Here is a 24542-nt window from a genome sequence, read left to right on the forward strand (position 1 = left end):
AGAAAAATGGATCTACTGCTCAGGTTGACCTAAGATTTTTGACTTGGAAATGTTTATTTTTGGTGACCATCTCTTCTGACAGAAGGGTTTTCAAGCTTCAGGCTCTGTCATTTAAATCCTTGTATGTAGTATTGCCCCAGAAACAGAGTCTGCTTAAGAATTAACCCAGCATTTTATGTCTATGGTAACTTCAGATGTAAATTGAAATGAATATGTCAGTCTACCCATGTTCTTTCTGCAGTTTTGTTATAAAGGTGAATATAAGTTACATATCAGCATATACGTGTATATCAGCACAGGCAGTTAAACAACTTCTTGCAGAGAACTAAAGATTTCTAGAAGAATGACCAACTTTTTTGTCCTGTGCTTTGGCTGGGCTAGGAAAGGTGTCTGAAATCACTCTGTTCAGGTTGCTTTCTAAATATTCTACCTTTTGTAATTGCACTTACAATGAAGCTCATTCTACAAGGGCTGTTTTTATCTTCACTAGTTTTTCACAAGTTCTTTGGGTGACGTTTGCAGTGCATCAGTTTGGGCTTCACTCCACATTTTCTGTTCACATAAGTCCGTGGAAGTATTTATTGATGTTCATCGTGTTATACTGCTGCAGTCATCACACTTGGGTTATCATACCGTCAGGCGGTCCCGCAGTCGGCCGAATCCCAAAGTCTTGGTCCGGCATCGGTTGTCGTTGCTTCTTCCCTGACGTCAGTGCGACAGGGGGATAAAAGAGGCAGCCGACGCCATTTTCTTCAGTCTTTCTTGCCACGCGATGCCCAAAGCAGAAGCAGTTCGCAAGTGCCGGTCGGCTAGCTCCTGAAATTTTCGAATTGAATTTCAGCCCGAAGTCTTCTCTAAAGCTAAGTACCCCGTTGGGGAAACTTTTCTTGCCTCAGACTGATGTCAGACAAAGTTAATAATTGCATTTCTTGTGGGAAGCAAATACCTCATAAGGATTTTCATTCTTATTGTATTCCTTGCCTAGGCCCAGACAACGACGTCTCTGGTTATCGGTTTTGTGCTAGGTTCAACAAACGTACAATCAAGCGTCGGGCAGATTTCACCCGACATTATTTTGGCAGAAAATTTAAATATAGCATGTCGTCGAAGCAACCGACATCAGCAATGATTAAAAAACGCAAGGATAAGGACAGGCAACCAAGGCCAAGACTAGATACCGAGGCCTTAGCAAGGCCCACCGCCGGTTCTCTGGTTTTCAGCGAGGCGCCTACGCAGCCCCTGACTACCGCTGATTTAGAAATTCTGATGGCCTTCCAGACCGAATCAGCTGGGCCTCAAGAGCTGGTTCCCTCTCACCCCTCGGACACCAACCCTGACAGTGATCCGGAGATTTTGGACAGGCCTTCGGTTTCTGAAGGTGTCTTCAAACCGACAACTATCTCTATTAAGTCTTATGCTAAACTTAAAGCCCCCTTAAAAGTTAGGAAACCGGGTCCACAGGCCCCTATGCCTAAAAAACAGATGCTTAAGATGGCTGAGGATTTAATTACCCTTATCAGGGGTTCACAGCCCCCTCCTGACAAAAGGCCTAGACTGGAGGAAGATTATCCTTCCTCTGACCAAGCATCCATTTCCTCAGCTAACTCTGAGGACCAGGATTATTCCTTCCCTCCTTATGAAGACTCAGATGCTGAAGAGTCCATTTCCTCTGTCTCCCCCCCTGAAGACTACTCTTTTGGGGAAACTTTACACACCATGAGGGAACACTTCCACTGGGAAGGCCAAGATTACTCTGACTCTAAGAAAAGACTCCGTGAGTTTCTTCTTCTTCCACAGCATAGACCCCTTGCAGTTCCTCCAGTTTTAGACATTTTGGATGATGTTTACACCGAATCTAGTCTAAACCCAGATTCCTTACCTCCTGCACCAGCTAAACCAGACAGATACTACCGAGTTCCCGATTCTCATAAGTTTCTATATAAAAGCCCTGTTGCAGACCCCAAAACCATTTCCCAGGGTCCCAAAGGGGTTAAGGCCTCTACTGCTAAGAATCCACTACCTTCTGAAAGAGATTCCAGAGCATTAGAAAGATGGGGGAAGAAAGTGTATAGGTCTGCTACTTTGGCCATGAGGACCATAAACTGCCAATTCCACATGCTAAAATACCAGCAGTACTTGATTACACAGTTAAAGCAGAAAATGATCCCTCAGACAGATCAACCTGATTTCAAAGAGATGCAGGATTTGCTGCATGCAGCAGAACAGGTGGGAAAGCATACCTTACAGTGTGGTTTTGATTCATTGGAAGCCTCATGTAGAGCAGCTGTCACAGGATCTGTAATACGTAGACATGCTTGGCTAAAAGAGCAAGCCTTACCAGAACATGTCAAAGCAAAGTTATTGGATGCTCCATTGCAGAAAGGTGTGTTATTTGGTGTCAAAGCAGAGGAAGTTTTTAAGAAAATGGAAGAAAAGGCAAAATCTATGCAGACAGTTAAAGATTTTTTTACAGGTACAACCTCCTCGTTTCAGCAGAAACTGGCCATCAAAAAACTGGTCCTTTCTTGCATCAGACAGACCCCAAAGAGGTAGGTACAGACGCCCAAGGGGCAGAGGCCAGCCACAAGGTTCTTTCAGGCCTAGACAATGGCATACAACAACTCAGAGGTGGAGATGAAAGATCTCAACCCTTCAGGAAACAAACGCAATGACTTCCCTCTTTGCCTGCCAAGCAAAATTGCCCTGGCAGCACCTTTGGGAGGAAAACTGGCTCTATTTCCACAAAATTGGCGCATCATAACAAAGGACAAATGGGTTCTGTATATCCATTACCCAAGGCTACAGATTTCATTTTCACACTTTACCACGGATGAGAGGCATGCCAAATCTGCCTCCAAACCAATGGGCAGAGGCACAAACGCAAATTTCAGCTCTCATGGATATGAAAGCAATTCAAAAGGTACCTACAAAGGAGCATGGTCAAGGTTTTTACTCAAGACTATTTCTAGTATCAAGAAAGGACAAAGCCTGGAGACCCATTTTAGACCTCTCAGTTCTAAACACATACCTGGAGGTACCCAAATTCAAAATGCTCACACTTCAGCAGCTTCTTCCCATGCTGGGCAAGGAGTCTTGGCTGGTAACGTTGGACCTCAAAGAGGCATACCTGCATATCCCTATCAGACAAGATTGCAGAAGATACCTCAGATTTTTGGCAGGTACAACGCATTATCAATTCTCTGCATTGCCCTTTGGCTTATCTACTGCTCCCAGAGTATTTACGAAATGCCTGGCATCAGTAATTGCATACTGCAGACAACGAGGAGTACAAATTTATCCATATCTGGATGACTGCCTGATCCAAGCGGACAGCAAGGCCATTCTATTACAGCATCTGGCATTTGTAACAAAGCTGCTAAGTTGCCTAGGGTACACAGTAAACAAAAAGAAGTCAAAGCTAGCACCCTCACAAGACATAATATTCCTGGGTGCCAGCTTAAATACAACGGCCCAGATGGCTTATCTCATGCCAGACAAACAAAAACAACTGACTCAATACTTCAAAAAGATGGCAACTTTTACCCAGCTTACTGCAAGGAAATTCCTGCAGGCATTGGGGTTCATGGCATCCTACATTCAACTAATTCTACATGCAAAGCTGCATACGAGGAAATTGCAATGGTACCTGAAAAGTGTATGGACTCAACACAGGCACAGCCTCGAAACAAGTATACCTCTGATTCCCTGCCTTCAAAAAGAGTTCCTATGCTGGGCTCAACCATGTCAAATAAACAAGGGTCTTCCTTTTGTCTTACCTCCAGCAAACCAAACTATGACAACAGATTCTTCAGACTACGCCTGGGGAGCACACATGGCAGGACAGTGCATACAGGGCAAATGGTCTGCAAACCAAATGCATCTACACATCAACCAAAAGGAGATGCTAGCTGTGCAAAATGCACTGACAGCCTTCCAGGACCTCTTGCATCCAGGACAACTACTAATAAGGACAGACAACACCACAGTTATGTGGTACATAAACAAACCGGGAGGAACACACTCCTACCCTTTATGCAGACAGGCAATGACCTTGTGGAACACAGCATTGACTTACCAAGTACAACTGTAAGCACAATTCCTGCCAGGAAAGGAAAACATATTGGCAGACGAATTAAGCAGAAATTTGGCAGATCCTCACGAGTGGAGACTACACCCACAAGTATTTTCAATGATAACTCAAAGGTGGGGACGCCCAGACATAGATATATTTGCCTCCCCCAACAATTGCCAACGACATAAATTTTGCACAAGGACTTATCATTCCCTAGCCTGGAAAGTGGACGCCCTATCATTCAGTTGGACAGCATTGACAGTCTATGCCTTCCCACCACTACCTCTCTTGACCAAGGTATTACTGAAAGTCAGATCAGAGAGACTACAAATGATCCTCATTGCGCCAGTCTGGCCACGTCACCACTGGTACCCATTACTAAGGACCTTGACTCACAGCCCTCCATGGATCTTACCTCATTTCCCACTTCTGTTGACTCAGCAAAACTCTCAGATCCTTCACAGTCAGCTCAAGACTTTAAATTTATCTGCATGGAGAATACCTTGAATTATCAATCAACACTTCTCTCAAAGGACGTCCTGAATGTCATTTTGGAGGCCAGGAGGCCCAGCACCAGAAAAACTTACTCGGACAAATGGAAAAGATTTTGTGCATGGAACCAGGCTAAAGGCCAAAATCCTTGGATACCAAACATTCCTCAAATACTGCAATACTTAACTGAGATGCTACACAAAGGCCTTTCTTTCTCATCCGTTAAGATCCATGCTTCAGCCATTTCAGCTCAATATAATACGGATCCTCCCATATTCTCACACCCTTTACTAAGGCAGTTTCTCTGAGGAGCTAAGAATATAAGACCCCCCAGAAAACCCCCCATGCCAGCTTGGGACCTCACCTTCGTTTTAGGAAAAATTAACACTGCCTCCTTTCGAACCAGCCTTCTCAGCAGAACTACAATACTTGTCATAGGAAACAGCTCTGTTGCTGGCTATCACCTCAGCACGCAGGGTCTCAGAACTACAGGCACTTATGGCAGTGGAACCTTTCATCATTTTCCATCAGGACAGAGTCTCTTTACGAACTAACCCTACCTTTATGCCAAAGGTAGTATCCAGTGTGGCTTTGAATCAGACCATTCATTTACCCACCTTTTATCCAAACCCCCAGAATAAAGGAGAAAGACTCCTTCACTCTTTGGGCATTCACAGACAGCTACGTTACTATTTGGATAAGACAAAGACCTTCAGAAAAACTGACCAACTCTTTGTATCCTATGCTGCAGGTTCACAAGGAAAGGCTATTTCAAAACAGACCATCTCCAAATGGATAGCACATTGTATCCGCTTTTGCTACACGCACCATGGGAAAGCAGTGCCTGTTAATATTAGGTCCCATTCTACCAGGACTACAGCAACCTCAGCAGCCTTTCTCAGGGGGGTTCCAACCAAGGACATTCTGGAGGCAGCTACTTGGAGTTCAGTGCACACCTTTACCAAGCACTACCATAGGCTTGCCACCCCTCCGTTTTTTTTCCGGGCTATCAGGAAATCAAACTGATTCTCCGGTAGTCCGGAAAACACTGTACAAACTCCGGTATTCTGTTTCAAAAAGGAAACAGACTATCGGAGTTTGTAAATCGGCTGATTTACTATGCTTTTTTTTTACAGAAAAGCATAGTAAATCAGCCAAAAGCAGGCGGCGGGAACGAAAAAAGAGGGCGTTCCCATTGAGTGATGCTGTCATGACATCACAAAATAGGAGGTATGTTGGTGGGAGAGGGGGCTGGGGTGGGCGGGGTTACTGGTGACGTGAGGGGTGTGGCTTTGCTCCGGTTTTAGCCGTGAAGGAAGGTGGCAACCCTACACTGCCACCTTCCATTATACTCAAAAACCAGAGCTGGTTTTGCCACTGCAGTTCTGCAGGGCATCCTAGCTTCACCTAACCCAGTTTAGTACCAGCCACCCATCCATAGCTTTGGGATTCAACCCAAGTGTGTTGACTGCAGCAGTATAACACGAACATAGTACAGTTTTGTACCTACCATAAATGTAGATGTTCGAGTGTATATACTGCTGCAGTCCAGGTTACCCTCCCACCATCCCCTCTACATACCAGGGTGTTAGTTATAACTCCATGTACATCAATCTATTGGATGCATGTCTATATGGTGTATTTGCTAACAGCTAGTACTATTGTTTATCTACTAAGGTATTTTTGCATAGTTATTTGTATTGCCTTCCTAGTTGGGGGCACCTGACATCTGGGGCAAGAAAAACTGAAGAAAATGGTGTCGGCTGCCTCTTTTATCCCCCTGTCGCACTGACGTCAGAAGAAGCGATGACAACCGACTCCAGACAAAGACTTTGAGATTTGGCCGACTGCGGGACCACCTGACGGCAGGATAACCTAAGTGTAATGACTGCAGCAGTATATACACTCGAACATCTACATTTATGGTAGGTACAAAACTGTACTTTATTGCTTCCATTAATTACCTACCCTGGTCTGAAAACATCCTTGACCTGCATGTAAATGTACGTTCTTGAACCTTATTGCTTGTTGTAGAGTTATTTTTTTCAGTTATGCAAATGTACTGTTCTAAATAACCCCAGTTAGTACTGCGGTTTTTTTAAATTTATTTATTTATTTATTTTTTGTAGTCTGAGCTGAGCTGTATGGATGGCTCTTGTACCTGTTCCTTTACAAGCAGTGAGTTGGAAAAAGTTCTTCCAGAAGATATCTTGTCAAAGTATTATGAGCGTCAGGCAGAAGAGGCAGTTGCAGCTGCATGTAAAGATGAGCTTGTCAGGTTAGTATGTGCTGAACGAAAAACCTTTTTTGATCTCATCACAGGAACTGAAGTTGTAAGAACAGCAAAGTAATGTTTTTATTCAGTGGAGTTTCAGGGTGTTTTTTTGATCTTTTTGGCTACAGCTTTAACAAATTGTCTTAATATTTTGGGCACATTTTCTGATCGAGGGTGAGTGATTCTTTGAAAGAAGAGATGTTAAGTTGTCAATCTCGCCTTCATTCTTGCTGGATGGGTTGCTTTAGCTTAGGAACTCCTTTTACCAGCTCGAGGCAACCCTATATCCCATGATGCAAGGCGGAACTACCTCAGATCTCATTTGCCGCTTAGCGAAAGAGGTCTCCTTTACCAGCAGAGGTAAGTGAATTTCTTGTCAAAGAAAGAGAAGCTTAGTTAGGGTTTTATTTTCCCTTTTAGTCATAGTATAGTCTGTAGTGAATACAGCCCACCCTATTCCCTTGTTTTTCAAACTTTTATAACTCCCTTTTAAACCTTAGTGTAAAAGTTTTAGTTAGGCCTTAAACCCCAGTTGTTAATCCCTTCCTGTGTGTTGTGTGTAGGGATTAATTTTGTGTGTTTGTTGGGGTTTGTCTGTGTTTCTTCCACCTAGGATATGTCTAGGGAAGGCAAGGTTCAGGCTTCAAGAAGTGTGACTCGTGCTGTCAGAAAATGTCTCTGACAGACGGTCACACTGCCTGGGGCCTTTGCACCTGCAGGACTCCTGTGCTTTGTGTCACTCCTTTAGCCAGAGAGTCCTGCAGGAAAGGAGGAATAAACTTATCCTCCGTGGCTTACTTAAGCCAGAAGGTTCTCCCTCTAAGGCAGAGTCTGGGAAACCTTCTAAGCCACGGCTCAGGCTTCAGTTTCCAAGCCTCCTCCGGTGGCTCCCGCTGGAACCGATGTATCTGCCTCCAAAGTAGTGGGTTCGGTGCCGGCTGGTTCCGATACCTTATCTACTGTAGCCTTGTCGGCTCCGGCTGCCATCTGGAGTTCAGGGAAAGAGATCTCGTCCCGCCGTTACTGAGTATCCACTGCCCGGGTCTCCTCTTTGTCGGAGCGAGCCATCGGAGCCGATCTTCGAGATCTTCCAGGCTGTCTGACCACGACTTGGAGAGGGTGGTAAGCAGGCTGTTGAAGTCTCAGGCAATGGCCCAAATGCTCCATAGCCCGTCTCAACAGACTTCGCTATAGCCTCACCCTTGAACTTCCTCCTTCGACTCCACATCGGAGTTCGGACAGTGACTGTGATCTCCTCCTTGAGACCTTCCTTGGAGGGATCCGTTTGTCAGCTCCGAGGGGGCTAGTGGCATCGGACCCTTGTCCGACCCCGCTCTCCCTCTCGGGGCTTCGGCTTTGGTAAGCTCAGCGCCATCGGCCTCAGAGCCTTCCCTCTCAGTGGAGCCGGGCATTCCTGTTTCCTCGGAGCGGGGATATTCCAGCCTCCTGGGGAGGGGAGCCTTTGAGGTGATGAGGAGTGTCCTGGCCTCTGAGCCTGGTCAACGGTCCATCCCTCTAGCTCCTCCCTCATCAGTGCCTGCAGACACCTCTTGCCAGCCTCTTGCTCTCAGGCCCAGGGATCCATCGCCCCAGGTTTCCCCATTGGGAATTTCCTCTTCTTCCGAGGTTTCTCCTGATCCTGCAGGGGAACCCTCGGAAGAGGACGGTAAGAGGAAACACACAGACTCCCTGAGTCTACTACATCTGATACCGACTTAGATGAGTCGGAGGGTTCCCGATCCCCCTCTGAGGATGTCTCCTTTTCAGACATCCTTGAGCTCCTCAAACAGAGGGGGAATTGGCCCTCCATTGACCCCTCCGAGGATGAGTCGGTATACCTGGAGGCTTTTGGATCCCGACCCTCCACCTCCTGGTGTCGCCGCCTTCACCCACTGATGCAGGTAGTGGCTCAGAAGGCGGCTCCAGATTCTGTGGAACCTGTCCCCAGGAGACCATCCAAATTCATCACGGCCCCTTCGGACAAACAGTTCCTTTCCAAGGGTGTCTCTGTGGATGCTATGGTGGTGGCGGCCACTAAGAAGGAACTGGCGGATCCTTCAGTACCTGTCCATCCTCCTAACAAGGATTCTAGGACCATGGACAGGTATGGAAAGCGGATGTTTTCTTCAGCGACCTTTGCTATCGCTGAATTATCTTTGTCACTTCACCAGGCTTCAACGAGATGTTCTCAAGGAACTGGGTGAAGTAGTCCAGGATCCTTCTGCTGCTGGGGCTCAGGAAAAGATTGCCTCGCAGCTTGCAATCCTGAATTCCATATCTAACTCCTCCATGCGGCTCATATCCAGGCACAGGAGTTGCTCTTAGACGCCAAGCCTGGATGCGGCTTTGTAATTTTATGGACCCCCTTCACTAATACCCCTTTGATGGTTCGGCTTTGTTCGACCTCAGGTGAAGGATACCTTGACCAGGTGTGAGCAGGACGGTAAAACTCTTTCTGCCGTTGGAGTCCAGTTTTCCACTCCTTGTAGACCATACCCCAAGGGTCAGAAGGGGAAGATGTGGTTCTGTAAAGCCCAAGGAGCTAGGTCAGTTTACCCCAGAGGCAGAGTGGGTAACAATATAGAGGCAGGGGGTCCTCAGAACCAGGGCAACAGGGAGTCTCTTCCTGAGAAGCCCTTTCAGCACCCCTGGTGTTGCCCGACTGTCCACCCTTGGAGGCAGTCGGACCCAGTAGCCTGGCAATCCCTATCTCAAGAGATGTGGGTACAGTCGATCATATCCGAGGGTTACAAAATCCGGTTTCCTGTGCCTCTACAATCCCTTCCAGACATCTCACCCGGTCAAGGGATTTGGCAGAACAGGAGGTTTCAAAGCTCCTAGAAAAAGACTGTGCCGCAGACCAGGTAGGATCAGATTCTTTTGGTCCCCAAAAGGACGGGAGATTGGAGACCAATATTAGACCTGAGCAATCTAAACAGATTTGTCAAGAAGGCAAGATTCCGGATGGTCACGCTTCAGTCCATTCTGCCCTTTCTGGGCAAGGACAACTGGATGTGCTCTATAGACCTTCAGGATCTATCACATAAAGATTCACAGACGCCCAGAAGGTTTCTCCACTAGGGACCAGTCATTACCAATTCAGAGCACTGCCCTTTGGCCTCACTTCAGCCCCCAGAGTGTTTACCAAATGCATGGCAGTGGTCACAGCTCATCTGAGACATCAAGGATTCCAGGTGTTTCCCTATTTGGACGACTGGCTCCTCTCTGCCACCACCAAGTGTCAGCTTCTTCAGTCCAGAGACTACACTCTACAGCTTTGCAGGAGTTTGGGAATTTCAGTAAATTAAAAATCTTCTCTGCTTCCTTGCCAATCTATCACCTTTATAGGCGCAGAATTAAACACCGTCAAAATGTTAGCCAGACTAACAGATCAAAGAATTCTGGACATCCAAAAATTTGTTCGGCTTCTATTGCAAGGCAACAAGATCAAAGCCAGATTTATACTGAAGGTTCTAGGTCTTATGGCTGCGGCCATTGTTCTTCTACCACTGGCTCGCCCCATCGTCTTCTGCAGTGGATGCTATTCACGCAGTGGTCGTACCACAGTCTCCGATGAGGCACGAAATCTTGGTCACACAGTCGCAGAGCTCATCTGAACTGGTGGATATCTTCCCTCTTCTTCATCAGGGTTTATTCCCTCCTCCAGTTGCCACAGTCACTACGGATGCCTCTCTGATCGGGTGGGGGCATTATCAGGGCAGGATGGTCGCAACCCATAGAATACCATCTGCACATAAATGTCCTGGAGATGAGAGCAGTGCTTTAAGCCCTCAACGACTTTCTTCCCACGGGGACTATTGCAGTACAAACGGACAACATGTCCGTGGTCTGGTACATCAACAAACAGGGCGGGACCAGGTCCTATCCGTTATGTCGAGAAGCTCTCAGACTTTGGCAATGGGCGATCTCTTCTCAGCGGTTTCTGATAGCAACGGCAGGTCCAACCTATTAGCGGACAGGCTGAGCAGATCCATTCTGATGCCTCACGAGTGGTCTCTCAATCAATCTGTAGTGGATCAGATTTTTTCTGAAGTGGGGCACACCTTGTTGCGATCTTTTTGCTACACCCCAAAACAACAAGTGCCCCGATTTTTTCACTCTCTTTCCCCTTCCAGGCCAACTCCTGAGAGACTCTCTAACCCAGGATTGGCCCCGGGGACTTCTATACGCTTTTCCTCCTTTTCCCTTGATTCCACAAGTCATTCAGAAAGCCACCATTTTGAGAGCCAAGTTGATCCTCATTGCCCCATATTGGCCTCGACAAATTTGGTTTCCGTCTCTGCATCGTCACCTTCTGGTGCAGCCCTGGCATCTGGACCCAGTTCCGGATCTCTTGATCCACCAGTCGGGTCAGCAGCACCGGGCAATTCATTCTCTCAACCTCACTGCTTGGTTGCTCCACTTCCTACCCTAGCCAGGCTACCGATGATTTCGGACTCAGTCAGAGACATTTTAGTGTCTTCCTTGAAGTCGTCCACTAGGACTGTTTATGCTAGCAAGTGGCGACGTTTTTCTATTTGGGCAAATTCCAGAGATATTGATCCTTTTACTGCTCCTGTACATTCGGTTTTAGATTTCCTTGCGGAGGTTTTTCATTCAGGATCCTCGTCATCTACAGTCAAAGTACAACTGGCTGCTATTTCCAAGTATCATGTTGGCTTGCATGACAATAACATTATGTCTCATAGGTTATGCAAGGCCTTTCTGAGAGGAGTTTTTCTCCTAAAACCACCTATAAAGCATCCTCCTCCGCAATGGGATCTAAACTTAATGTTGGCATCCTTGATACTACCTCCCTTCGAACCGTCTGCTTCATGTTCTTTGAAGTTATTGACCTGGAAAACTATATTTTTACTGGCTGTCACTTCTGCAAGAAGGGTTTCGAGATTCAAGCTCTCTGCATTCGCTCCCTTATTTGGTTTTCATAAGGACAGGGTACCATTAAGAACTAACCCTTCCTTTCTGCGCAAAGTCGTATCTCAAACCAACATTAACCAATCTATAGACCTACCAGTCTTTTCCCAAACTATTCCGACAGAGCTGAACAGAAACTGCATTTTTTGGATGTCCATCGTCAGCTCAGGTACTATTTGCATAGAACTAAACAATTCAGAAAATCGGACCAATTATTTGTCTCCTATGCAGAAAACAGGATAGGTCTTCCAGTATCTAAAGTGACCTTATCCAGATGGTTGACTTCCACTATTTCCTATGTGCACTCTCTCAGAGGCAAGCAGCTATCTTCTAAGCCAAAAGCACACTCAACCAGGAGTCTATCCACTTCTGCAGCTTTTCAGGATAGACTACCCATTGATACCATTTGTGCAGCAGCTACTTGGGCTACGCCCATACCTTTGTCTCTCATTACAAGTTGGACTTGGCCTCCAGAGATAGGGCCAGTTTTGGTTCCACAGTTCTCAAGAGTCTGTTCCATTGAGCCACCCGGGATACAGGTGCTAGGGACGCGGTCCCATCCAGCAAGAATGAAGGCGAGATTGACAACTTAACATTTAGAAGTTATGTACCTACCATAACGTTCCATGTTAGTTGTCTTCTCTTCTTTCTGCGTCCCACCCTTCCCCTGGCCTGGACAGATCTTGAAGAGTTCCTATTAGGTTGTTTCCTCGGGATCCTTCATATGAGGACTTCTATAAGGAACTTGTGTTCCTAATTGTTAGGATAGTCTTTAGCAGGGTAGGTTAGCTACCAAACGAGATCTGAGGTAGTTCCGCCTTGCATCATGGGATATAGGGTTGCCTCGAGCTGGTAAAAGGAGTTCCTAAGCTAAAGCAGTCGGAGCCGAGGATCGGCTCCTAACCCATCCAGCAAGAAAGAAGGCGAGAGAAGACAACTAACATGGAACGTTATGGTAGGTACATAACTTCTAATTTCTTGCAGCTGTAAATAGCTCTTATTCTACAAAAGTAGTTTACAGTTACATTTTTCAGAATCGTGAACAAAATTTTTAAATTGCAAGCATGTGTCTACAGATATAAACACGATTTTTTCCAGTGCGAACCTTTGCTTTCATGATCAGGCTGTTTCCCTACAAGACTGTTTTATGTTCACAAAGGAGAGGCTCATAATTAAGTAAAGAGCAGGGGATGTGGCTGCATATCCTATTATCTTTATGTCTGGAGTAATCTGTGGATGACTGCCATGAAATAGTAGTATGTGGTCAGAAAGAAAAGGGGTGTTGGCATAATGTTAGAAAAATGACTTGTATCTACATACTGCATGATCTGTGCTGGAAAGCACCATAGAATGGAGTGCCATCAGTAAAAGCCCACAGATCTTAATCTTTCGTGAGTAATTTCATAAGTTTGCCAGTGGCAAGGTGTGGGCCTGGTGGCTGCTTGTGTGGTGTGATCCCAATAACATTTCTCATAAGGAGCACCTTGGAGTGGCTCTTTATCAGTTCAGCAGCAGAGAGACAAAAGAGAGACTTTGGAGGGATGAAATATCATTTTTCTGCATTTTCTTGCTGCCTTTAGCTAATTCCCCCTAAAACGCCAATTTTTTTAGAGTTTCTGTGATTTAAAAAGCTTGTTTCAGCTACATGTTGTACTTATTTTACTGCCCGACTTTAGCAAAGTTGTTTTTGTGTTTAAATTACCTGTTTAACTGTTGTAGGCTACACACTCAAGTGTGATAGCCATTTCTGTGCATTAAAGTGCTTTTTGATTGTATTTGCTTTATTTTCTGAAAAAACAAAACTAAACAATACTTGTTTTCCCACCTTTCTAAGCTAGTATAGTCCAGTTTTCATGTTGGTGCTGAATTCAGGGCTGTGTTAAAGTTTCTGTGTTTGCCCATACCTTACTTGGATAGAAGGAAGTTTCTCTGTTCACCTGTGACAAAGCCTATCTGTCCCAGGAGGAGTGGTTTCAGCCCAGAAATTAGTAGTTTATTGGCCATTTTGGGCTAATTTTTATCTCTTTCATTTCACTGATATAAAACCCGCATTAGCGCGGTTTTGCACGCTGGGCAGCGCCAGTTAGCTCGGGTGTAACTATTCCCAGCTCCACAAAGTCTGTACTTCAATGTTTACCTTGGAACTAAACAAACTTTCAACTTAAGCAGTCAAACTATTCACTTCTCAGCCCGGCACTAGCTCAAAACTCATAGCAAGCACTAATAAACCTTAGTACTAGACACCCCTGTACTGTAGAGAAGGACAAGGTTCTCAGTTCGACCTTACCATCCAATCAGTAAAACAGTTCACTGTACCTAGCCAGGATGTCCAAAGGGCAGTTTCAGATGTACTCTCTGGACCAACTGATGAATCTGGGCATTTTGAGGCAATGTTACAACTGCCTCATGTACACATACAACCCTCTCCTCCTACCACCAAACACTAATACATGTGAGAGATGCAATTATACAGCCAAACTGGAGGCTAAGCTCTCTCAACCCAAGACTGGACCAGACAGTCAAGAGGAGAAGGGAATTACTTGCATCACACCACCAGTCTCACATAGACTTATAAAACCAGCACTGGCAAAAAACACACACAAATACACAAAAACATACTCGGAGGCTCTAAATAAAAGTCTGCAAAAGCAACAGAGACCTCCAGAGCAGACATCCAAGCAACCTGCACCCACCAACACAAACCATGAAGCACATACTTCACAAAACCAGTGTGCCATGCAATCACAGCCCTTAAGGCAAAATAACATACCCAACACACTAGTAATAGGTGACTCTATAGTCAGGCATACTGACGTCCCATTCACTAGGCTGAACAAGGAGAAGGTTACAGTTAGCTGCCTGTCGAGTGCCAGGATCCACCATATAACACAAGCACTCGGGTCACTCCAGAGCAAGTACAAATATGACTTTGTCATTGTCCATGTTGGTGTGAATGACCTGAGACATACCTCCCTGGACTACATGAAAAGAGATATGGAGGAGCTCTTTGATCACATAGCTCAGGCCGTATGACCCTGACCTTGAGTAGCATCTTGCCCTCACCAAGAATGATACCACGGTATAAAGAAAAAAATTATCAATTTCAACAATTGGCTAAGCTTCTGGTGTCATTCAAAGGGGATCCAGTGGCCGTCCGCCTAAGATGACATGCTCGACAAGCCATGCTGCTTCGCTAGAGATGGCTTGCACCTGTCCCACCTAGGCTTTCAAAAACTGGCCAAGGCTCTTGCCACCCCCATAGTGCCTTTTTTAGGCAAGGCTCAAAAGACAAACCCACCACCGTAAATAGCACAAGTAACAAAAAACTGAGTGTAATGCTACTCAGTGCCAGAAGTCTAAACCTCAAAATGCACGCACTCGAGGAACTCCTCAGTATGGAGAAAATCAATATATGTGCAGTAACAGAAACCTGGTTTAAGGCTCCAGAGAGCACCCCAGCACTACCAGGCTACAACTCATACCACACATTTCGGCCACAAAACCCAGACCGAAATACAAAAGACAGGGGCGTATCCATATTCATTAAGGATACCCACACCTCCAGGTTAGTGGCACAGCATGATGCTTCAGAGATCATCCACGTGCAACTAACAACGGGCAAAACTGAAATTCAAATTGTAGCTTGCTACAGATTACCCACCATGTCCCAGGACCCCCCCATTCCACTTTTCTGGAAACATTGGGAAGCGTAAAGGTCCTACCAAACACCCTGATTGTGGGTGATTTCAATTACCTAAACATTAACTGGGAGAACTACTCAAGTACAAACTCCCTTGCCCAACATTTACTAGAATTTATAAACTCAAACGCCCTGGATCAACTGGTTAACACCCCCACCAGAGGTGACGACATATTGGACCAACATCACCAACATGGGTGACCGGTGTTCCAGACCGGAGGTCAATCCCTCCCTGGTTAGATCTGACCATAAACTAATCACTCTGGATATCCACATTCTGCCCCCACCCCCGGTCAAAGAAACCACCGTGAAAAACTTTTCAAAAGCAAACTTCCCGTTACTTAAGACTGAGGTGGAAAGTTTCAAAGCCCCCATGCTGAAGGATAATGCTGTCCAAGCTGCAAAATCCTTTACTAATGCACTGTGTGGGCACCTACAAGAATGCATGGATTGTGCTATCCCAAGCAAAACCAAGACTCACTCCTCCAAGAAAAGGAAACCAGTCTGGTGGACCCCTGCCATAAACAAGCTATACAGTAGAAGGAGGAGGTTAGTACAGAAAAGAGTACAGTCCCAAGAAGGGAAGACATCCCTGATCAGTATCAGCAAGAAACTATAATCCTTCATAAAATCATCCAAGGCTAGCTTCGGGGAAAAAATTGCCAAGGACTCCAAAAATAACCACAAGTCATTCTTTAGCTGTGTCAAGAATCTAAGTGGCAATTCTCAGATCTGGTCGGAGTTGGTGCAGAATGGTACAAAATACACTGAACCGACTGACATTGCCAGCATCAGGTTCAGTGCAAACTTCACCCCTAAAAGGGCCCATAACCATACCAGAAGAATGTAGTGCCCCTGAAATCACAGACACTTGGGTTAAAACAGCCCTTTCCAAAGCCAAAAACACAGCATCAGTGGGACCAGGCGGTGTCCCAGGCTGCGTCCTACATGAGCTCCAAGATGAACTAACCCGTCACCTAAACACACTGTTCAAACTCAGCCTCTCCACAGGCTACGTGCCCATAGAGTGGCGCACAGCAATGGTTGTTCCTTTCCACAAAGGTGGAGCCACAACAAACTCTGGGAACTATCACCCTATAAGCCTGACTAGCTTGGTCTGCAAGGCTATGGAGCGCATCATCATGGATCTCATTAACAGAGACATTGGGAACCTCCAAACACTGGACCCTACCCAGTTCAGCTTTGTTAAGGGCAGGTCATGCCTCCTAAACCTGGTGAACTTCTTTGAGACAGTTACCAAGCCTGTAGATGAGGGAAAGGTGGTCCACACAGCCTACCTAGACCTCGCAAAGGACTTTGACACCATTCCCCATTCAGGTATTATAGACAACCTCACCAGCCTGAATATAAGCCCCTATGTCACAAGATGAGCTGCCAACTGGTTCCCCACATGGTAAGAGTTGCAGGAGCAAGGTCGGACTCTAAAGCGGTTACAAGTGGCATTCCCCAAGGCTCAGTCCTAGGACCCCTCCTGTTCGGCATATACTTCTCAGAGTTGTACAGGCAAGCATAGGACGACTATGGCTGACCAAGTTCGCTGACGACTGCAAACTAGGGGCTATAATTAACTCTTCGACTGACACAGACATCCTCCAAAAGGGTCTCACTGAGACAGATACCTGGTGTCAAAACCATGGCCTCAAGCTAAATGGCAAAATGTGCATAGTCATCCCCTTTGGAAAAAACAAAGTACCCACAAACTACCACATAGGTGGTAGCCCCCTAAATACGGAAGACGTAATAAGGGATCTGGGGACCCAAGTAGATAGTAACTTCTCCTTTGATGATCACATTGCCAAAGTGGTTAGAAAATCCTTCTATGTGGCCCTCTTAATCACAAAAGAGTTTGCATCCAGATCCAAAGAGGTCATTGTGCTCCTGTACGCATCACTCATCAGACCCATCATAGAGTACAATGCCCCATTCGGGATGTACCTTACAAGACACCTGCAAAAGCTGGAAAGACCACAGAAATACCTCACCAAGAGGATCAATGGCCTCAAACAGTTGCCCTGTGCAGCTCGACTGAAGAAACTCCAGCTGTACTCAGTTGCATACCGCCTACTCAGAGGTGATCTCTGCCTGACATAGAAGGCCATGTCCAACCCAGAATTGATGGGCATGCTCCACCTAAAGAAAACCATATCCCCTTGAGCCACACACTCTAGGGATCTAAACCTCACCACAACAATAAATAGGATGTGCTGGAGGGGTAGATTCCTGTCCGAGAGACTTCCCATTCTCCTGAACAAGATTCCAATCTACATTAGGCAGAGCTCCTTGCCAACTCTCTTTAAGAGAAACCTTGATGAGTGGATGGGAAATGGTAAGTTTTCCCCGGGGATCAGTTCAATGGCTGTGCTGGACAGAAGCACAGGGAACTAACTAATCTAAGGAGGTAGCGAAAGCCAACACATTCCGGCTAGCCTTATAAACGCCTTCGGGCAGATAGTCTAGTACCTACTATGAACGGTGTCTGTCACTGTCAGTGCAACTTCACTGTGTATGCCATCTGTGCCCATAACAGATCTGTAATAGCCACTAAAACTCTGCTTCATAGAGATGCTAAAAACAAATCCTTCCTTCAGTTAAAGGAGTTTGCCGAAGGTTTACCGATTTCTCATGTTGAGTTTGGAGTGAGTAGGGTAAGTGGTTTAGTGCTGATCATGTTCTCTGTGCACTTAGCTAAATAAAAACCCAGACTGCTTTACAGGCGATATGATTAGAATAATGACGTATAGGAACACAGACAAGAAAGACCACATTCTGTTTCCAGTAAAGATATGGCCACGTATACTTAACAGGTAAATGTTCTATTACTGTCAGCAGAGAAGTAAAAAAAAAAAAAAAATCTGCAAATAGTGTGTTTGGCTGCATCCATAAGCTTTCTAGCACAGGTATTTAAAACAAAAAAAAAAGGCAAGCGGTTTATCTCCTGTTAATACTCTCCACGTTAATACTCTCCACAAATATTTTCTTATCCGTTGGAAGCTTAACAATTCTGATCCACCAGAATGATCCTTTTTATTCATCCATTGTTCAAGTTTTAAATAGTAGGGTACAACCCTGTCAAGACACGCAATATCTAAAACTTCTACTTCTAATTTATGTCTAGCTAACAGCACAGTACATAGATGTCTTGGTATCTTTTTTCACTGTATTGTATTTGCTTCTCAATGTGAAGACGGTCAATCTCCTGTACTGAGTTTCAGCCCCTTTGGTCACTGTCAGTGACATTATGGCCACTGACTCGGACATGAATCGATCTGAGGGAGCCATCTTCTGGGTAGACTTGAAGTTTGTGCAGTGGCCACCCATGGACCATCAGCCTTCCTGCAGCAAATCCCCATAAAAAACTCAACTGACAGTCCAAAGGAACAGCTGTGGAGGACTGATATCACCAGTGATCCTCTCTGCGCTTCAACTTCAGCTACTGCCACCTCTCCCAACCCTATGTTCTTCGCATTTCACTGTTGGAGTCATCACATTTGGGTTATCCCTGACAGGGTAACCCTCGGCCGCCCCGAATACCAAAGGCTTAGTATTTCTGCGTCAGTTTCTGTCGCTTCAGGAATATGTCAGGTCGTGAGTAGTATAAAGTAAGGCAGCCGATACCATTACATCAGTCTTTCTTGCCATGGAGCCCGAAGCAGAAGCAATTCGCAGGAGTGCCAGTTGGCTGCTACCTGAGTTTCATCTACCGAATTGAAGCTGAAGTCTTCTAAAGCTAAGTTCCCCGTTGGGGATCCTTTTTTCTTGCACTAACCGATGTCAGAAAAAGTTAACAGTTGTCTCGCCTATGGAAAGCAAATACCACACCAAGACTTTCATTCTTACTGCGTCACTTGCTTAGACCCAAACCACAATGTCCCCTGCTGTTGCTTCTGTGCTTTGTTTGATGCCAGAAATATCCATCATTGGGCCCTTATTGTAGCTAGATATTTTCGCTTTCAGTTCTCGAACTCTGATATGGCATCGGTAAGCCATCCAACAGCTGATCTTCTGAAAAAACGTAAAGGTAAAGACAGACACAGACCGGACAGGTCCAAACATACCGACAATGCTCCCATTAAGCTAGTCGTCAGTTCTCCGGTTCTCAGTGAGGCACTTTTGCAGCCTCTGATGCCCGCTTCTGTGGATTCTCAGGCCGCTACCGAGACCCTCTAGGAGTCTGGTATGCCACAAAACGCTTTGTCGACTAAGGATCCTGTGGTCGTCTCTACCTTGGATGGGTCTGGAGCCGCTAAGCATGCACCGGCTTCCGGGGAAGTCCTTCGCACTACCGATTCTTGACTTTAACCGTCGTCTTTCACGACTACTGTTCTTTCGAAAACAACCAAGTTTCTTAGGCGTAGGGTATGAACCACACCCAAGAAACCAACGACCCAGTTTCAGGCACTCCGCTTCCTTGCCTCAGTCTCAAATGCTTAAAATGTCAGAGGACCTTGTCATGCTGATCAGGGGAAGCAAAGCTACCCCTTCGAAAGGAATTAAAGCAACCTCTGCTAAGAATCCCACCCCCCTCAGATGGGGATTCCCGATTTTTAGCCAGATGGGGTAAAAAAGTATACACCTCAGCTGCTCTTGCTATCAGAGCACTAAATTGTCAGTTCCATATGCTAAAATTTCAGCAACATACCCTGGAGCTCCTCAAACAAAAAATGTCTTCCTTCTCTGCTTGTGCAGAATCGAAAGAGTTACAAGAGTTAATGCATTTTGCAAGTCAAGTAATTAAACATACCTTGCACTGTGGTTTTGATGCCCTAGAAGCTTCTTGCAGGGCAGCAGTCACCGGATCTGTCCTTAGAAGACATGCATGGCTTAAGGAACAGCCCTTGCCAGACCATGTCAAATCTAAATTGTTGGTTACCCCCTTTCACAAAGACAACTTATTTGGCAGTAAGGCAGAAGAGGTTTTAAAAAAGATGGAAGAAAAAGCAAAATCTATGCAGACACTTAATGATTTCTTACAGGTCCAGCCACCCAGGTTCAGCAGGCATTGCCCCACCAAGCACTGGTCCTTTCCTACTCCCATTAGGCCAGTTCAGCCCAGACCCCGGGGAACCAAACCCCCCAGATAGCAGCCACAGGGAAGCAGTGGACTACTTCCACTTCAAAACCAAGGAGTTCTAAGTCACCCACCTGTGGTAAGAACTCAAAATGACTCACCTCCTCCACCCCCTCCCTCTGCCCACCTTCACTTTCCACTAGGAGGAAAACTGTCCTTTCATGCAAGCTCCTGGGCCACCATTACCAGTGACCGCTGGGTTCTCAACATAGTGTCCCAGGGATACAAATTTTCCTTCCGCACCCTTCCAACTCCAAAAGGGTTCCCAGATCTACTTCCAAACCAGTGGGCAGAGGCACAAAAAGCAAGTCCTTTCCCTGCTCTCTGAGGGCAGTAGAGCACGTTCCTGCAGAATACTAAGACCAAGGTTTCTGCTCCAGACTTTTTCTGGTACCCTGAAAAGAGGGCACCTGGCACCCCATCCTCGATTTATCCATTCTAAACACTTTCCTGATGGTCCCAAAATTCTCATCTTCCAGCAGCTGCTACCCATGCTCTCCAAGGATACTTGGCTAGCCACCCTAGACCTAAAAGAGGCCTACCTCAACATTCCTGTCAGGGAATCATGCAGGAAATATCTCAGTTTCAGAGCAAGATCTTAGCATTTTCAGTTCTCTGTGCTTCCCTTTGGCTTATCTACTGCTCCCAGAGTTTTCACATAATGTCTGACTCCAGCCATTGCCTTTTGCAAACAAAGGAATATCCGGATTTACCCATACTTAGATGACTGCCTAATTCAGGCAGACAGCCAGGATAAGCTGCTCAAGCACCTGGCCTTTGTAAAAGTCCCTACTAACTTCCCTAGGGTACACAGTAATTGAAAAGAAATCCGAAATCCGAACAGGTGCCCACCCAAAGGATTATATTCCTGGGAGCAAGCCTGGACACAGCATCCCAGATAGATGGCATTCCTTACACCAGAAAAACAAACTTTCCTAACAGCCTGCTTCTGTCAACTAGCCACCAGACCCCAGGTATCTGCAAGAAAAATCCTGCAAGCTCTGGGGTTCATGGCATCTTGCATACTACTCATTCCATATGCCAGACTGCATATGAGGAAACTTCAGTGGTACCTAAAACGCCTTTGGTGTCAACACTCTCAAGACCTGGAGACTCTTATACCTATAATACCTTGCCTCAGAAAAGATTTTCTTTGGTGGGCAACAGCATGCTCCCACAACATGGAACTACCTTTCTCACCACCCCCACACTGCCCAACCCTCACCACAGTCGATCAGACTATGCCTGGGGTGCACACCTGGATGACAGGTGCATACAGGGCCAATGGAGCCCACAGCAAATCCATCTGCACATCAGCCAAAAAGAGATGATGGTTTTCCAGCACGCCTTGATAGCTTTCAAGCCCCTTCTCTCCCCAGGGGCTCTCCCGATCAAAACAGACAAACACCACTGTGATGTGGTATATCAACAAGCAGGGAGGGACTCACTCCTCCTACCCTCTATGCAGTCTGGCTATGACCCTTTGGCACACAGCCTCTTCCATGCAACTCCACCTGTTAGTACAGTTCCTACCAGGTTCTCTCAACTCTCTGGCAGACCACTTAAGCAGAAATCTTCTGGACCCACACGAGTGCCAGCTCAACAGAAGAACCTTCACCCTAATAACTCGGAAGTAGGGCACCTCGAGGGTCGACCTCTTTGCCTCCCACACCAACCATCAGCTCAGCAAATTCTACACCAGGGAGCATCACTGCATGGCTTGGAAAGTGGATGCCCTGTCCTTCCTCTGGGTCAGTCTGTCTGTCTATGCCTTTCCTCCACTACCTCTCATTCCCAGGATACTGCTCAAAATAAAGGAGGAAAAACCAAGGACAGTTGTTACACCTCCAGACTGGCCTTTCCAGCACTGGCACCCCTTGTTGTGCAGCCTGTCCCCACTGCCACCATGGCATCTTCCTCAGATTCCAAACCTACTGACCCAGAGGGAAGGGGAATTCATGCATCCCCAATTGCAGACACTCAGTTTGGCAGCTTGGCTTATTCCCTAACCCCCGATCCATCTGCCAGCCTCAGTAAACCGGTTCTAGATGTCATACGTGTGAGGCCAGACATCCTAGCACTAGGAAGTCTTATGCTGACAAATGGAAAAGGTTCTGCACCTAGATTCAGGCTAAGGGACCCAGTATGGCACAGCCCTCCCTCTCATCCTGGATTACATAGCTGACCTGCCACTACACAGTGGCCTCTCTTTTTCTCTATTAAAATTCATGCCTCTGCTATCTTTTTTCTTTTTCCCCCTGAGTAGCCCCTTTTCTCGCACCCTTTGATCAGACAGTTCCTAAGAGGGGCTAACAACTTGAGGCCAGCCAGAAGAGTACCAGCACCAACTTGGGATCTTAACTTTGTGTTGGAAAAGCTTACCCTGGCCCCCTTTGAACCAGCTTCTTCGACAGAGCTAAAATTTCTCTCCTGGAAGACGGCTTTCCTTCTGGTCATCACTTCAGCCAGAAGGGTCCACAAGCTGCAAGCACTCATGGCTGTGGGAACCCTTCATCATCTTCCATGCTGACAGGTTATCCCTCGCGACTAACCCATCCGTTATGCCCAAGGTGGTGTCGTCCAATGTGGCTCTCAACCAATCCATTCATTTGCCCACCTTTTTTCTTAATCCCCTGAACAAGAGGGAAAGGATCCTGCACTCTCTAGATGTGCACAGATGGCTCAGATTCTATCTAGACAAGACTAAATCCTTCAGAAAGTCTGACCAATTGCTGGTTAGCTTTGCTACAGGGCCAAAGGGCAGAGCCATCTCCAAACAAACCATTTCCAAATGGATAGCACACTGCATCCATTTCTGCTAGAAACAACATGGAAAGCCTCCCCCCAAGGGGGTCAGAACTCACTTCACCAGAGCAGCCTCCACCTCAGCAGCTTTCCTCAGAGGAGTCCCCACCAGGGGCATACTGGAGGCTGCCACCTGGACATCTGTTCACACATTTACCAAACATTTCCACCTACCTCTCTTCTCCAAATCCAGGGCAGGGTTTGCCTCTGCAGTCTTGCAGGGCATCCTAGCCAGCTCCTAGATGTTCATCGTGTTTCACTGTTGCAGTCATTACAGTTGGGTTATCCTGTTGGCAGGCTACCCGCAGTCGGCCCGAGTTCCAAAGTCTAGGTCTGGCGTCGGTTGCTGTCGCCTCCTCCCTGACGTCAGTGCGCCAGGGGTATAAAAGATGCAGCCGACGCCATTTTCTTCAGTCTTTCTTGCCGCATGGTGCCTGAAGCAAAAGCAGTTCGCAAGTGCCAGTCGGCCGACTCCTGAGATTTTCAAATTCGAATTTCAGATCCGAAGTCTTCATTAAAGCTAAGTACCGCATTGGGGAAACTTTTTTTCTTGCTCCAGACCGATGTCAGAAAAAGTTAATAATTGTCTTTCTTGTGGGAAGCAAATACCTCATAAGGATTTTCATTCTTACTGTATTCCTTGCCTAGGCCCTGACCACGATGTTGCTAGTTGTCGGTTTTGTGCTAGATTTAACCAACGCACTATTAAGCGTCGGTACGATTTTGCATTTCATTACTTTGGCACAAGATTCAATTATGTAATGCCGTTGGAACAGCCGACTACCGGAGTTTATAAAAAGCGCAAAGAAAAAGAAAAGGACAGGCATCCAAGGTCCAAAACCAACGCCGAGGCTTCTGCTAGGCCTTTCTCCGGTTCTCAGTGAGGCACTTTTGCAGCCCCTGACGCCCGCTACCTCAGAGCCACAGGCCACTTCCGACTCCCACGTGGAGCTGACTAGGCCACTGGAAACTCAAGGTATTGGACACTTGGAAACTATTCCCTCAGATGGGTCCGGAGCCGCTGAGCAGGCATCTACTTCTGAGGGTGTTTTCAGACCTACTCAGTTATATGTGAAACCAACTTTAGCTTCAAAGGCAAAGACTAAAGCAGCTCTAAAGACAAAGAAACAAGTACAGCATTCTCCTGGACAGGCCACCATGCCTAAAAACAGAT

At 46.3% G+C, this 24542-nt stretch overlaps 1 protein-coding gene across 1 annotated transcript in view; it reads left to right on the forward strand.

Annotated features, from left to right (window-relative positions):
• The window catches only part of LOC122816562 (E3 ubiquitin-protein ligase RNF216-like), a gene marked incomplete in the record, with an annotated part of 2262287 nt that overhangs the window by 1537565 nt on the left and 700180 nt on the right, over positions 1 to 24542 (forward strand). Inside the window, 1 exon segment of the mRNA XM_044089426.1 lies at positions 6694 to 6842. Coding sequence (XP_043945361.1) covers positions 6694 to 6842 — 149 coding nt within the window.

This window comes from Protopterus annectens, chromosome 12.part0 (genome assembly GCF_019279795.1).
Source record: "Protopterus annectens isolate FY-2018-M chromosome 12.part0, PAN1.0, whole genome shotgun sequence".
Taxonomy (NCBI): Eukaryota; Metazoa; Chordata; order Ceratodontiformes; family Protopteridae; genus Protopterus; species Protopterus annectens.